At 35.1% G+C, this 16,649-nt stretch overlaps 1 protein-coding gene across 9 annotated transcripts in view; it reads left to right on the top strand.

Annotated features, from left to right (window-relative positions):
* TCF12 (transcription factor 12) overlaps nucleotides 1–16,649 on the top strand; it is a 376,180-nt gene that overhangs the window by 174,278 nt on the left and 185,253 nt on the right. For all 9 annotated transcript variants that reach the window (XM_027067340.2, XM_027067339.2, XM_027067337.2 and 6 more), the window contains one exon: nucleotides 16,410–16,512. In XM_027067340.2, coding sequence (XP_026923141.1) covers nucleotides 16,410–16,512 — 103 coding nt within the window. The remainder of the gene's footprint in view (nucleotides 1–16,409; nucleotides 16,513–16,649) is intronic.

The raw sequence follows: 16,649 nt of genomic DNA, 5'->3' as shown, positions 1-16,649 counted from the left end.
TATCAAAGGAATTCTGGTCTCCTGATTTTGTAAGTATCTGAAAAGTTTGTATTATGTGCAAATATAGTTAACTAGTATCATATTTTTGTAAGTATCTGAAAATACAGTAAAACAGTATCAGTTTGGACTGCATGTCTCATTTACAGTATGATTTTACCTTTAAAGAAGTAACTCTTGTTATTTTTACTTTTAATTGTGTATATTAGTATTCTTCTTTAAAGTGTTATTTATTTATTTATTTATCTATCTATCTCTCTATCTATTTATTTATTTATTTTTGTGAGAGAGCATGAACAGGGGAGGGGCAGAGACAAGGAAAAAGAGAATCCCAAGCAGGCTCCGTGCTGTCAGTGCAGAGCCTGACATTGGGTTCAATCCCACAACTGTGAGACCATGATCTGAGTCAAAATCAAGAGTTGGGCACTTAACTGATAGAGCTACCTAGGTGCCCTGCCAAAAGTATTCTAATAAAGTAATACCACTTAATCTTGCCTTGCCAATTTCATTTAATTGGATAAGTAGAATGTACATACACACATCCGAGTGGAGTTTCCCTCTCATAATGGATCAGATATCTATTTGTGTGGTTGTTTACTAAATGAAGTTGCTGGTTTATGTTTTAATATCATATTGTATGAAGAATACTATCTTTGTATAATAGAATAGCCATGGAGTGAGATGTGTCTCCTGAGAAGCATTCAAAAACCCTTTATGGACAGAACAATAGATTCTACTTCTCATACTTCCTCTAGGGTACATGGTTTTTAGAATAGAGGAAGGGTGAAACTACTTTTGTTACATTAATTTTTTTTCTTCTTTTTTAATGAATTCACTTAATTTCATTAAATATGTGATCTGAGTGAGCTAAGATATCTGGACACATGAATAGCCACAAAAATCCTGCTTTTAGTGATTTTAAAAAGTTCGTTTGTCCATATTCAAATCTTGTATGTGTTCCTCAAACTGATAAGTGAGTACTCCCCCAGGAGTCATTCCTTAGCAGGATGCTGGAGTTATTCAGAGGCCTTCTGGGTTAGGCAGCTGATGGAGAAAGAGGATAGCTTCATTTACTGATATGTAAAACAAAGTCTGCCAAGCATGCAAATTGAGTGATGGGTCTTCTGTTACAAAAGGACCATGAAAATGGGAGAGGTCATGTATTTAGAGTCTAATTCCATTGATGTTGTCAGCAATAAATGCTAACCAAAAAGAGAAAAGTTTGTTAAATACATCTTTGAAATATTATTAACATATTGATGGGAAGCAGTGATTCTAAAGTTGCACATGTGTCCTGTTTACAAATATAACTTTAAAATGCTTTCCTAAACTAAAAAAAATTAGAAGCTTTCTCAAATTTTAGTGCTTTGTCAAATTTAAAAATTCTAAAAGTTAAAAATGAGGAATTTTACAAAAACCAAGAAAAATTTGATGAACTCTTTCGCTAACCTACTCATTTAATGTAGAAGTCTCAGGGCACCTGGGTGGCTCAGTCAGTTAAGCATCTGACTTCAGCCCAGGTCATGATCTCATGGTTCATGAGTTTGAGCCTTGCATCGGGCTCTGTGCTCCCAGCTTGGAGCCTGCTTTGGATTCTCTCTCTCTCCCTCTCTCCCTCTCTCTCTCTCTCTCTCTCTCTCTCTCTCTCTCTCCCCTTTCCCTGCTCAAGTCTGTCTCTTTCTCAAAAATAAATAAACATTTTAAAAAATGTAATATACAAGTCTCTGCTAAGAGGATCATTTTTAGTTTTCAGAAGCCCATTTATCATTCATCTCTAAAAGTTAGGCTTTGTATAACAGATATAGTCACAGAGTAGTTGCACCTACCTCACTTATCTGATGGTGATGCTTTTCTGTTTTTTTTTTAAGAAAGTCCTAACATTTTAGCTGCTGAGAACTCTGCAAGAGAAACTATAAATCAGGAATCAGGAACACTGTCTTCCTCCAGTACTAGGTAGAAGTAAAGTTTTCTCTCTTTGGCAGAGTATCTATATGGCACCTGTGGTACTTTAGCTAGGTACCTATCAGGAATTCCAGAGATCCAGGAACTGAAGAAGGGCATAATGGGTCTTTTTCTTAAAAGTCCTTTTGCATTCATTTGCTGTGTCTGGGTAGCTTCAGTTCTGCAGAGTAAGTAACCAATTCTCTAAGGAAGATGAGGTGCCTCCTCTGACACTGTTTCTCTGGGTGAGCCTCAGTTGAAGTTGGATTTAAGGATCTAACCCTAAAGATTCCTACCTCTGTAGGAGATACATATATTTGTTGCTGTTGTTGTTGCAATCTTCGTTGCCATTCAGATAAAATGCCTTAGTTTGTTGAAACAGAGTTACATAGCCTTTCTCTAGAGTTTTTGCCCCATTTCCTTATAATTGGCATGTCATCATAAACTCCATCTTACATGGGGACACTCAGCTGCTGGTCCTGGCATATAAATTTGCTTCTAGGTTTGTTGGGGCCTCTGTTTACTTTTTCACCAGGAACTATCTCAGCATCATTTGAAGGTTGCTACAGTTTATTCCCACTTTGGGCAAGGGGAGTATTCTATAAGAGGAATGAATGCATGTACTTGATATCCACTTACCAAAGGAAATTTTTCCATTTCCCATTTTGTTTGCTTTTTCTCCATCAGAATCCACAGGTTCACAAATTCTCAAAAGCTCTTATGACTGCCTCTGCTATTTCAAATACCACTTGCCTAGTTGGGTGTTAATTTTTTTTTGTTTTGTTGTTGTTGCATGTTCCAGGCTTAATTCCTTTATCACTTGTGAATTACTGTTTGAACACACACTTTTCATTTTGTGTGGCTCTAGCCTGTCATTGAGCCATTTAATTCACAATAATTCTAAGGAGGAGCAGTTATTACTAGAGAGGCAACATTGCATGGTGGGCTCTGGAGTCAGACTGCTTGGGTTCAGACCCATTCTGCTACTTACTGTTGGATATCATGTGAATTATGTAAATTTTCTGCACACATTTTCTTATCTATGTAATGGGAATAGTAGTTTGTGAGGTTGTGAGGATTGAGTAAAGCCTTTAACTCATGTTCTGGCAAATAGTATCATCAAATCTATGCTATTATGGTTGGCATAGGAAACCTTGAATTAGTTAGACTGAGTAAAAACTTCATGTGTATTCCTACAAGGAATCCCTGATCTTTCATCTGTGTCTTACTTACTTTTACCTTCAGGGAGATAAATCCAGGCCACGGATTTCCCACCCATATAAGCCAGTTGTCAAAAGAACATTCTTTCACTGTTAAACTTTTAATTCAGGCTTACCCTTAAATATGAGTGGCTTTAGTTTAGGAGCAGGAAATGGCTGGTTCATGGTCAGTGTCACTGTAGCTGACAAGAGAATTCAAAAGTATTGTCCTATGGATATTACTAGGATATACATTGCTCTTTTAATCATGTCTGTTAGGCTTGTGGGGTCATAATCTAACAATCAACATCAGTCCACACTGTTACGTGGCTATAACAGCCTATTCGCTGAGCATCAAGACCTGATACTAGCAACAAACTAAAAATATTATTGTATTTCTGTCAAGTTTTGCTTGATCAACACCTGGAGTAATGGATGCAGTTTTATTTATAGAACCTTAAGATAAACTCAGGAGCCTAGAGAAGAGTAACTCATTTAACGAATGCGGTCTTGAATATTTATTATAGCAAAGGACTGCCTTTTAACCCAGGACAGACTGTTTTAGATAAGAAAAAAAACTATGTAATTGAACTTATAAGTAAACACAATAAGTAATTGCGATTGCTTTGCTTTTTGCCATCTGGGAATTCCATCACAAATTACATACAACTTTTAAGTAGGCTTGGGAAGCTTTCTTTCCATAAGTTGGGGCTGTCTATTAGAACTTCATGATTCAGTATAAAATTGGAGACTTTTTTCTTAAATGAATGTATTTCTATCCTACAGAACAGTTTGGTAAGGTCTAGTAAACTTGAAGGTGTGCATACTCCTAGAGAAAATTTCACATAAATTTCCATGTTATATGCTAAAGTGTTTATGGTAGCCTTATCTTTAATAGGGGGAAATGGGAAATCCAAATACCATTGAAAGGAGAATGGATAGATAAATTGTGGTATGTTTATAAATTGAATATTATATAGTACCAACATGTCTATACCAGTGCTACATTTTTTCAGCATGTCAGTCTTACATATTGAATGTTAAGTGAGAAAGAAAAAAAGGATACTGTTTAGATAACATTTTAAAACATGCGGAATGGTGCTATATATTATTTAAGGAATATGCATATATAATAGAAGTATTAAGTAATGCATGAAAGTGTTAAAAAGACAAATTTAGGGGCACCTGGGTGGCTCAGTCGGTTGAGCGTCCGACTTCAGCTCGGGTCACGATCTCACGGTTTGTGAGTTCGAGCCCCGCGTCAGGCTCTGGGCTGATGGCTCAGAGCCTGGAGCCTGCTTCCGATTCTGTGTCTCCCTCTCTCTCTGCCCCTCCCCCATTCATGCTCTGTCTCTCTCTGTCTCAAAAATAAATAAACATTAAAAAAAATTAAAAAAAAAGACAAATTTAGGGTATTGTTTACTTTGGAGGGGAATTTGAGGCAATTCCATAGGGGTTCAAACTATATTAGCAATGTTTTATTTGTTAAATTTTGGATACAAAGCTATTTGTTACATACATTTTTATATGTGTAAACTAGTTTAGAAACATTTAAAAATTGTAAGAAAATGTCCAAATTTTGTTGATTTTGCATCTCAGTTGAGATAACATAGGAATCTTTTTTTTTTCCTACAAAGTGGATGCTATTTCTATACAATGATCAATTTTCTATAATGGGAGTATGGTACTTTAATCATGTTACAGGAAAAAAACTGAGGAACTATATATTTTTTAGGAAGCAATAAATGGTTTTCATAGAAATTTTAGAAAATATAGGCAAGAAAATTTAAGACTCTTTCTTAAGTTTTTTATTTATTTTTGAGAGGGAGAGAGTGCAGGGAAGAGGCAGAGAGAGTGAGAGAGAGTATCCCAATCAGGCTCCACGCTGTCAGAACAGAGCTCTGTGCAGGGCTTGAACTCACAAATCATGAGACCATGACCTGAGCCAAAATCTAGAGTCAGATGCTTAACTGGCTGAGCCACCTAAAACTCTTAATACATACAATTTTTCTAGTCGTTTTCTTATAAATTTTATGGAGGTTAAAAAAAGTCTAGGGGCGCCTAGGTGGCTCAGTCTGTTGGGCATCCGACTTCAGCTCAGATCATAATCTTATGGTCCATGAATTCCAGCTGCGTCGGGCTGTGTGCTGTCAGTTCAGAGCCTGGAGCCTGCTTCGGATTCTGTGTCTCCCTCTCTCTCTGCCCCTCCCCCACTCACGCTCTGTCTGTCAAAAAATGAATAAATGTTTTAAAAAATTTAAAAAACGTTAGTTTATATACGAATTGATTTTTGCTTTTATTTTTCTCACCTTATAAAATAAACATTTATCATTTAACAAAATTTAACATATAGAAGCGGCGTTTTAAAACTGTTTAAAGGAAGTCTGGGTGGCCAGAGTTGTGGGATTGAGCCCTACTCTGGGCTCCTTGCTGAGCATGGGGCCTGTTTAAGATTCTCTCTCTCCCTTTACCTTTCTCCTGCGCGCGTGCTCTCTCTCTCTCTCTCTCTCTCTCTCTCTCTCTCTCTCTCTCTCTCCCCTCTCTCTCTCTCTGAAATAAAAGATAACAAAAATAAGTAAAAAAAAGTTGTTTAAAAATATGTCATTGCATTGAATGTCAGAACATTCTCTCTCTCTCTCTGAAATAAAAGATAACAAAAATAAGTAAAAAAAAGTTGTTTAAAAATATGTCATTGCATTGAATGTCAGAACATTGTTTTGCTCATTTCCTTCTTACAATTAGTTATTGCTTCATTTAATGAATGGGTTTTAATAAAGTCATTTGTTCCTCGGTTTGATTTATTTGAATTGATTTCACAAATAGCAAATATTTAAAAATATTTATTGAGCAGTTATTATATGCTTAGTCTTAATCTGTTGACATACAGTAGTAGAAGATAAAAGCTTTATAAAATGTGTAAAACCTGAGACTTTTTTTGCAGTAGATTGCCATTTTAACACTTTTATCTACTTTTCCCTGGTTATATATAGTATGTGAAAGGGACAGTGAAAGAATTGGTTTTAAAAATGTGAACTTTTTAGATCTTAATGAAGTGCTAATGGTAGGAGGAGAAGAAATAAAATGAGCTAATATTATTTTCCCATGTACCAGGTTCCATGATTTACAAGATAATACGGACTAGTTCTTCTCAAACTTTAATTTGCATATGAATCCCCTGAAAGTCCTTTGAAAATGTAGACTGTGAGTTTTTAAGTCTCAGATGCACTTAGAGGTTCTGCATTTAAACAGTCTCACAAAACTGCCAGTACTGCTATTCTAGGCCCACATTTTTAGTACCAAGGATATAGACTAGTGCTTCTCAAACTATCTGTGGAGAACTACCTTTAAAAAAAAATATTATCTAATACATCATAGGCTAATACCTTTTGAAAATGCAAAAAGGATATATAGGAAGAAAAGTGGGTAAAATTATGTATTTAATGTGAATGTAATCTTTTTTCTTTTTATTGAGATATAACTGATACATATTAGTTTTCAAGTATATACCTAATTATTTGTTGTGTATATATATTGCAAAATGATCACCTCAACAAGTCTCCATAACCACACATAGTTACAAAATTGTTTTTCCCATGAGAACTTTTAAGATTCCCTCCTAGCAACTTTCAAATATACAATACAGTATTGTTAACCGTAGTCAAAATGCTATACGTTACATCCCCAGACCTATTTATTTGATAACTGGAAGATTATACCTTTTGCTCCCTTCACTCATATCTCCTATACGCTATCTCTGCCTCTGGTAACCACCCGTTTGTTCTCTGTAATTATGAACTTGGTTTTTGTTTTGTTTTGTTTTGTTTTGTTTTGTTTTGTTTTGTTTTGTTGTAAGGTTACACATCAATGGGATCATACAGTATTTGTCTTTCTCTGTTTGACCTATTTTACTTAGCATAATGCTCTTAAGGTCCATCTATGTTGTTGCACATGGAAAAATTTCCTTCCTTTTTACAACTAAAGAATATTCCACTGTGTGTGTATGTGTGTGTTTACTCACCTGTTTCTTTATTCTTCTATCAGTGGACCCTTAGATTGCTTCCATGTCTTGGCTTGTAAATAATGCTGCAGTGAACATGGGGATTCATAGTGTTTTTGTTTTCTTCAAATAAATACCCAGAAGTGGAATTGCTATATCATATGGTATTTCTAGTTGTAATTTTTTGAGGAACCTCCATACTGTTTTCTATAGTGGCTGTACCAATTCACACTCCCACTAAAAGTGCATGAGAAGTTTACTTTTTCTTCACATCCTCACCAGCACTTGTTATTTCTTGTCTTTCTGAAGATAGCCATTTTGAACAGGTATAAGGTGATACCCTATTGTGGTTTTGATTTACATTTTCCTGATTAGTGATGTTGAGTACCATTTCATGTGCCTTCTGACATCTGTAGATCTGCTTTGGAAAAATGTATTCAGATTCTTTGCACATTTTTAAATCAGATCATTTGGGGTTATTTTGCTATTAAGTTGTATGAGCTCTTCCCCTCCCCCCCCCTTTTATTGTAGTTGACCTACAACGTTACATTAATGTCAGGTGTACAACATAGTGATTTGACAAGTTTTTGTTATGCTATGCTCACAAGGGTAGCTACCATCTGTCACCATAGAAGACTTGTATGAGTTTTTTATATACTTTGTATATTAACCCCTTATCAGATACATGATTTGCACATATTATAATCCATAGGTTGGGGTGGGATTTTCATTTTGTTAATGGTTTTCCTTTGCTGTGCAGAAGCTTTTTAGTTTGATGTAGTCCCATTGGCTAATTTTTGCTACCTTTGCTTTTGTTGTCAAACCCCAAAAAATCATCACCAAGAATGATGTCAAGGAGGTTACCTGTTATATTTTCAACTAAGAGTTTTATGGTTTTAGGCTTTTATGTTCTTTAATCCATTTTGAGTTAATTTTGTAATCTTTTAATAAATACTTTTTAAGTGTAAAGTCAGGATGTTAGTTTAGGAATAAACTAAATTAACATGTCCTAAAAATGTTACATATGTTGTACTGTATTTTATAGTATAATTTTTTAAGATAGGTAATTTTCTAATTGAGTTTACTTTTCACTGTTTTTTAAATTTTTGTTCTAAATGGAGCATCCGTTTCTGAACTGAAAGGAACTAACAGTCTATGTAAGTTTGGCTAGTTACTGAGAAGCAGCCAAAATCTAAACATTAGAAACCATCGACAGAATAGTATACTTCTTGTCTGGCATTACTGTCTGTAGTTTTGGGGAGAACCACATAATATGTGGGGCTAAAACAAACAAACAAAATGAGTGGAATTCCTCTATGTAAGTATTGTTTTTCTGTATTATTTCAGACATCAGTCGTTGGTGCTGCTTATTTATAATCTTACAAACTAACGTAATAGTACTCAATGACATTTTGCCATTGAATTTTATATAGAAAATAGTTACAGTACATATGGGTTAATAATTTTTTGATAAAGTAATTTATTTTACATTCTTTTGTATTTGTAGTGAAAAGATGTTCTTCACTTTTTCTGTTTCACGTGTTCATGGATTTATGATTTTGATATAGTCATTGGTGGAGAAATTAACTTTAAAAATCTGTCAGGAGGATGGTAATTAAGAATTTAGAATTGAAAAACCTAGAAGATGTAGACCTATAATATGGAAAAAGTTTTCTAGAATTAACTCTCTGAAAACCACCAAAACAAGATTTGCTCATCTTTTTTGAACTTAATATCAAGGAATTTAACAACTTTAAGGAACAAGTCTTTTTTTATGTAACATAGAATAATGGTACAGAATAAGGGAAAACTTGTAATTAGAAGTTAATGATTCAGAGTTTAAGTCCGTTTGTTTTGTCATCTTGATTACTCTGAACTTTAGTTTTTTAATATGTAAAATGAGAATCTTGGCTACATTTGCCTCATATAATCAATCCACTATGAATGGATTATTAGGTATGTGGAATTCTTATTAACCTCAGTACCGTTCCCTCACTTCCAGATCTTTAGCAAGACACTGAACTTCACTAGTGTCTTTTCATCTGTATGGTAGGTAAAATGAGTGTGAACTATATGGTGTATTAGGGCCCTAAAATCCTGCGTAATATCTGGATTCAGTAATGTATTTTTTGCTTTTCTCATTTCAGTATTCTTTTTCGTGTGATGCCTGGAGATGTTTTGATTTCTCCATGTAGAGAATGAACTTTAAACAAGTAAAATGTAGAAACATTTCTGCTTGTAAACTGTCCAACACAAGAAAGCTATAGGCCAGCACAAGAGAGCATCAACTTTGCTTCTGACAGATGGCATTAGCAGTTACTTGGATGAATTTGTGAACGTGAGTGGGCTTAACTTAGCATTGAACCTGTGTGAGCTTTTTTAGGTGGTCCTCTGAAATCTCATGTTTACAAGTATTTCACGTCCCTGTGCTAAGCAGTATTTCATGTGTCCATCATATTTTTTGAGGATCCTTTTCACCTCTAAAAGATTTTGATTCTCCCTCTCCTCCCACCTGTGACAATTTAAGACTTTCTTGTTCAGTCTGGGGTTAGAGTAATTGTATGAAACCATGTCTTAGCATTCATAAATAAAGTTACCTGGAGGTTGGGGCACCTGAGTGGCTCAGTCGGTTAAGCGTCTGACTTTAGCTCAGGTCATGATCTCATTGTTAATGAGTTCGAGCCCCACATCGGGCTCTCTGCTGATAGCACGGAGCCTGCTTCAGATTTTTTTGTCTGCTTCTCTCTCTGCCTCTTCCCTGCTTTCTCCCCCCCCCCCCCCCAATCAAAAATAAATAGGGACGTCTAGGTGGCTCAATCAGTTAAGTGTCCAGCTTTGGCTCAGGTCATGATCTCGAGGTTTGTGAGTTTGAGCCTCACATCAGGCTCTTTGCTGATAGCTCAGAGCCTGGAGCCTGCTACAGATTCTGTGTCTCCTTCTCTCTGCCCCTCCCCCACTTGTGGTCTATTTCTCTCTCAAAAAATGAATAAACAAACAAACAAATAAATGTTAAAATAAAAGTTGCCTGGAGGGGCACTTGGCTGGTTCTGTAGGAAGAGCATGTCTCTTGATCCTAAGGTTGTAATTTTGAGCCCCACTTTGGATATAGAGATTACTAAAAAATTTAAAATTAAAAAACTTCAAAAAGTTACCTGGAAAGGTTATTCATCCTCAAGAAAAGCTTGAACACTTACTACATGCAAAATTCTGTGCCGGTCTCTTTTGGGATCATAAAGAGAAAACATTCTTCATTCCAGGAATTTATGAACGTGGATGACAAAATCTATTTGTCAGGAAAATTTATTATGTATTAGCATCTGACCTGTTAAAGGATAACAGAATCTTAACCTGTTGAATATTAAGTAGCTTTTTCATGTGTAAGCTTGATTCATTTAATTCATTCATTAAACTAACAGATTTTATTAGTTACATTCTGTGTGCCTATTAATGTGCTTGTCACTAGTGATAGATATAGACAGAGTCCCTGCTTTCAGATAATAGACTACTGTGATCAAGTCAATTCACTTGTCTTTTTCATGGGTGCATTTTAATGGAGAGAGACAAATCACATTCAAGCATTTGTTTTAAAAAGTATAACATTCTTTATGTAGACATTTATTTTGGTAATTTATCATAGGTGTATATAAAGAAATATAATAAGACCACCATTTTTCTTTTAAACTTCATTTGCTATTGCTACTTATTTTTATTTCAATTTTACCTGTCTTTGAGATGTGACCATCCATTTGCATCCTAGTCTTGTCCAAAGCTTTCTGATGGCTTATAGCTTTTAACTGATGCTGCTGGCATTGACCACTTAGGAGCTAGAGGATTTCAATACATGGTGCAAAATCCTGTGGCTCTCTAAATACCAAAGGTCTGTGGGTTCTTATTCAATCCAGTTAAAATAAGCTAGTTTTTCATCAGCCTTCTTTCTGCTACAAGTTATTGGTTGTTCTATAGAAAAACTGATTGAACCTTTATAATATCTGAACCACCGCAGCATTTAGCAGCTAAAATCTCCTATCCTTCATTTATTGAGCAACTGCTGTGTATGCAATAGCCATTGTTCTGAGGATGTAATTATGAAAAAAACAGACACAGTCCATGCATTCTCAAAATTTGTTAGACAACAATTTCTAAATGAGATGATAAAATAGTGACCAGCGTTTATTGTATGCTTACTATGTGCCAGGCACTTTTCCATTTGGTACAGTATGTTAACTTGTTTACTTCTTACAACAACCCATGAGATGAAGATATTGTTATTATTCCAATTTTACAGATAATGAAACTGAGGCAAGAAAGATTGCTTTGCCTCAAGTCACACAGCTAGTATGTGTGAATGGAAAGATGGAATTCACATCTACCATTCTGGCTCAAAAATTCTACATTTATCCACTACACTGGACAGTGCAATTATAACAGCTAATTATGGTATAATTTAAATGGATAGTTAAGTAATTTCAATACCTTCTTTTCTGAGAAGGTAAATTTTTATTGAAATAGCCTTTTCCTGCCCTTCCCTTTTTAACTATTGAAAAGAATTGGAAAGGATATTTTAAAATAGGGTTAGGCACTGGTTTTCATACAAAGAAATAGCAATATAGATTAGAAAAACCATGAGTGTGTTACCAACCTGGGAAGGTACTCTGTGGATTACACTTTATTTGTTGGGTGAAATAAATTTTTTAAATGAAATATTTAAAAAATTAACCAACAGTGAAAGTTCTTGTATTTTTGAGGAGACAAACCAGAGTAGAGTACTATTATGTAAACAATACTGGGTGCTTTTGTTTTGTTATTTGTGGCAGAAAAGATTTGACTTATTGTGTGTATTTTAAATAAGTTTAAAAATGGTGGAAGATCTGATTGACTGCGTCAGGTCTCTTGTCATATTATAGCAGGGATTAACATTTCTGAATTCTGTATCATGAAATGAACATAGAGAAAAGTACTAAATGCGTTTTTATAGAACATGTTTCACAATATAAAGATTTTGCAAAGTGTTATGCATTCATAGACGAGACTTTTTAAGATTTGCAAATTAAATTGTAGTTTAGACAGATTTTAAGTATAGAGTTGAACAGTTTTTGTAATCTGTGTATCAACTGATTTTATCAGTTACTGATTTTTTTTGAGTGCTTTCCATTTTTATCATTAAACAGGAACAGTAATTTTTTAGAGTACATTTGGAAATATTTTTATGGATTTAGCGTACTATGACTAAAAAGCTGCTATGATAGATGATTTTGGTAATATTGTGCTATCCTATATAATGTACGTTTATCATCTCTTATGTACAAAAGTCTATTTTATTAATGGTTATTTTAATAGTAAAGCCATTTTACAGAATTGGCTATTTTTATTAACATAGTAATGTTCTGTCAATTTAAAATATGCACCTTGAGGGGCGCCTGGGTGGCTCAGTCGGTTAAGCGTCCGACTTCAGCTCAGGTCACGATCTCGCGGTCCGCGAGTTCGAGCCCCGCGTCGGGCTCTGGGCTGATGGCTCGGAGCCTGGAGCCTGCTTCCAATTCTGTGTCTCCCTCTCTCTCTGCCCCTCCCCCGTTCATGCTCTGTCTCTCTCTCTCTCAAAAATAAATAAACGTTAAAAAAAAAATTTAAAAAAATATGCACCTTGATAGTTCTGTATTTAATGATCTTACTGGCTTACTTCCTTTTCATCCTAAAATTGAAATAGCATTCATTTATCAATACCATTGACTGATCTGTTGGGCTTCATCTTAACAATTGCTTGGTTGTTTTTTATTCCCTTCTTTTTACTCTACCCCCTCCCTCAGGCCAGTCACCTTTCCCTTATTTTCTCTACCCTCTAATATTCTGGCTGGCCACTGCATTATTCCACTTTCTTCCCTGCTGTTCTGTTGTCCCAAAACTGTATTATGTATGGCATTCTTTCCTTTTGCCTTTTCTATCAGCATCCATCCCCATTGCCTAAATCTGTGTGGTACTCATGGAGTCTGTTTAAACTCCAGGTCAACTAAATTTGTCTCATTAAAGTACTATTTGACATCTGTCTTCACTTTATAACTACATGGAGGAATACAGACCTACATACATAAAAATATTTTTTATTCTAATTGCTTTAGATCTTTTGCCTGTGAGATTTCTTCCTAACATAATTCTCTGGAAACTTCTGGTATTTTTAATGTGGTTCTGGTTGAGGCAGGGTTGGGGCAAACCTGGCTATCACCTTCCTAGACTTGAATTTTTCTTCTCTCTATGTGAAAGAGATCTGTATTTCCAGATTGTTTATGTTCTTATTACTGGAAGTGTGGTCTGTGGGCCAGTAGCATCACATTACCTTTGTGTTAGAACTGCAGAATCTTAGGCCCCATTCTAGACCTTATGTTTTTCTCTCTCTTTTTTTTTTAAAGTGTTTATTTTAGAGAGAGAGAGCTTAGCAGGGGTGGGGCAGAGAGAGAGAGAGAGAGAGAGAGAGAGAGAATTTGAAGCAGGCTCCAGGCTCCAAGCTGTCAGCACAGAGCCTGGTGTGGGCTCGAACTCACAAACCATGAGATCATGACCTGAGCCGAAGTCAGTTGCTTAACTAACTGAGCCACCCAGGCACCCCTAGACCTTATGCTTCTTAATCTGTATTTTAACATGATCTCCGGTCAGTTGATATGAATATTGAAGTTTGCAAAACACTGTTCTAGGTATCATCCAGCTAGTTGACACATTAACAAACTGACAGATAACTGTACTTTTCTAGAACTAATCTTAAAAATGTGACCTATAGTGATCTTATTTAAATGTTTATAAATTAGTTTTTAACTGTGCATCTTGGTTCATGAAAAGTTCTGTTCTGGTAGATATCACTACGACTTTGTGGAAAGAATGATGAATAATCTAGAAACAGTAGCTAGTTCATCTTTCAGGTGAAGTTTTGGTATATATTAGATCCAAAACTATGTCAGTCTTTTATAAGTCCGTTTTCTTTGTCCTGTCCTCTTGCATTAGTTTGCATCTGTGGATGAGGTACTATTTCTCTTTGCCTCTTGGGCTGTAACTTTTCAAGAAAATTGTATACATTAAGATGAACTTTTGAGGTGTAGGGAAAATGTTCAAATTTCTATTAATTTTTGATCTTACATGAGCAAAATTATGCCTTACTGAAGTTTGATATGCAAATCTTGCTTGTATGTATTAAAAAAAGTTTCTAGACTACTTCTCTGTCATGCAGTATGACAATCCCAGAATTTATCAGTAGACTGGAAAATAATCTTGTAGTAAATTCTGTACTGTGTCCTGCAGAATATGGTTGCCCATGGGTAAGGGATAGTACTTACTATTATTTATGTGTGGTTGGTAGTAAAATAATTTCTCTGTTCTTTGAGCACATATTAATGGAAGCCTAAAGATAACTATCCTCTCTGTTAATCTATGTTACACGTAATCTTTGAAGTTAATATACTATGTGTGTGTAATCATTTGATTGTTACCCTAAAACTTAGATCTAGTTGTATTCTTGTGCTTTAGGAGATAGTTTTTAAAAACTTGAATGTTTTATTTTTATGGTCAGGATAGAAAAAAGTTCTTTTTTAGTACTTCAAGAATGAAGAGTTCTGAGAGCATACAGAATTAATCTTTTGCTGTTCTTTTGCATTTAAGTGAAGTGTGAACAGTGTGGCTCACCTACAAACACATTTCTCTTGGCGTTTTTCTGGAGTAATATCATTGTGTAATGATGTTAAACACTGGTTCAGTGAGTGTTTTGTATGTTTCAGTGCCTTGTTTTGACTTACATACCTAAAAGTGGCAGGGGGAGGAAGTGGCAGAAATACCCAGATGTCTGTGAGATAGTGACATGTCACTTAGCACCTCAAGAGTGTTAAGTTTTAAACAACAAAAGTAAACTCCAAGGAGTGACCTTAGCTAGGAGCCATTGTGTTTTGTATAAGCCTCTACTGCATGTGGCTGTGACAGATGAGACTTTCCTTGTGGTTACCAGAGGACATCCTTGTGGTCATAACCAAGTTGTAAATGTCACCTAGATTCTTCTTGTATGTCTGTCACATGTGTATCAGTAATTCTAAAGTAGGTAAAAATGAAACAAAGATTCATTTGGGAGTTAGCACTCCCAGAAGATTAGTTTTAAAACAGAACAGCAGAAGGAGTTGTGACATGCATGCATCCATAAGCAATTGTAATGATTTGACAGTTACTTAGCCCTCAGTTCCTAGCCTTTTGGTTGAACTGACAGCATGCCTGCAAAGATAGTGAGGCCTGTTTCAGCCCCATTAATGTCTTCTTGAATGTTAGCCTGCGGTCTCGGTAATGATAAATGTTCAGTGATTGATGATTTTATAATCCCAGGGGATTCTGGGTGTTTTCTGTTTCTGGGAGCCAAGGCAGTTTGTATTCTTGTTTGGGCCTCTAGGAGGTTTTTCTGATTTTTACTGAAACCATCGTAAGTTAGCAGAAGGGTAGGTATCCACCCGAGGTTTAATTAACCAGGATTCAAAGCCGTGTTTAAAACCAGTATGACTTTGTACTTAGTATGTGTGAGACTGAGAACCAGAAGAGTTTTTAATCCACAGAGCTTTTGTAACATTTATTTGTAAACGTTAGTATCTTTTTCCTCCTTTGCTTTTAAAAAACATGTTTTAAGTTATAAGGAGAAATTTAATAACAGCTCTTGTGAGATAATAACATTAGTTTTATTGTTTTCATGGTGTACAATTTCATTTTTAAAACTCATAAGAATTTAAATCAGCTATTTTTAATAAATGTTTTCCTTTTTACATGATTCAGTTTCTCTAGCAGTATATCTTGTTATACTAGTATCAAAAGAGTACAAACAGATCTTTTTTGTTAAATATTTGTTTGCCATTTAGGAAAGGATTCAATTCTAATATACTGATTGTAGATTATTTTAGTATTTTAAATAATTGGTAGGGTTTAGAGACAGAATGGAGGGTAGAGATAAACATTTTCCTTATTTATTACAACTTAAAAATATATTTTCTTTATCCTTTAAAAAAAAAAAAAGATGAACTATAGAACTTTCCTTTTGGATGTAAAGAGTTCCTAGGGCTAATTTTCTTTAAGATCATTAAGAAACTACTTTAAAACCTTAAAAGGAATAAAAGGAGCATTTCTCTTTAGTTTTTCAAGTAATGAACAAGGAATTTGGTTAGGAATGACCATTTGTAAGTCTGTATATTAATTAGATGAGTGTCATTATGCTCAATTAGCAGGACTGCCAAATAATCTCTTTAATACTCCGGTCTTTTTTTTCCCCCTAGGGTTTTACAGACAGCCCTCATTACAGTGATCACTTGAATGACAGTCGATTAGGGGCCCATGAAGGCTTGTCCCCAACACCTTTCATGAACTCAAATCTGATGGGTAAGTTGGTAATTCTCTTCAAGGAGTCTTCACAAAGCCTCTTTGGTCAGAGACATTTTTTATCCCCTTGTCCAGGAAATACACATCTGTATCTAGAAGAAAGTTCCTGTGTTTCTAGGGGCATCCAGGCTTTCCTT

The sequence above is a fragment of the Acinonyx jubatus genome, chromosome B3 (genome assembly GCF_027475565.1).
Source record: "Acinonyx jubatus isolate Ajub_Pintada_27869175 chromosome B3, VMU_Ajub_asm_v1.0, whole genome shotgun sequence".
In the NCBI taxonomy this organism is placed as follows: Eukaryota; Metazoa; Chordata; class Mammalia; order Carnivora; family Felidae; genus Acinonyx; species Acinonyx jubatus.
The sequence above is the reverse complement of the archived record's forward strand: the minus strand, read 5'-3'. Positions and strand labels throughout refer to the sequence as shown.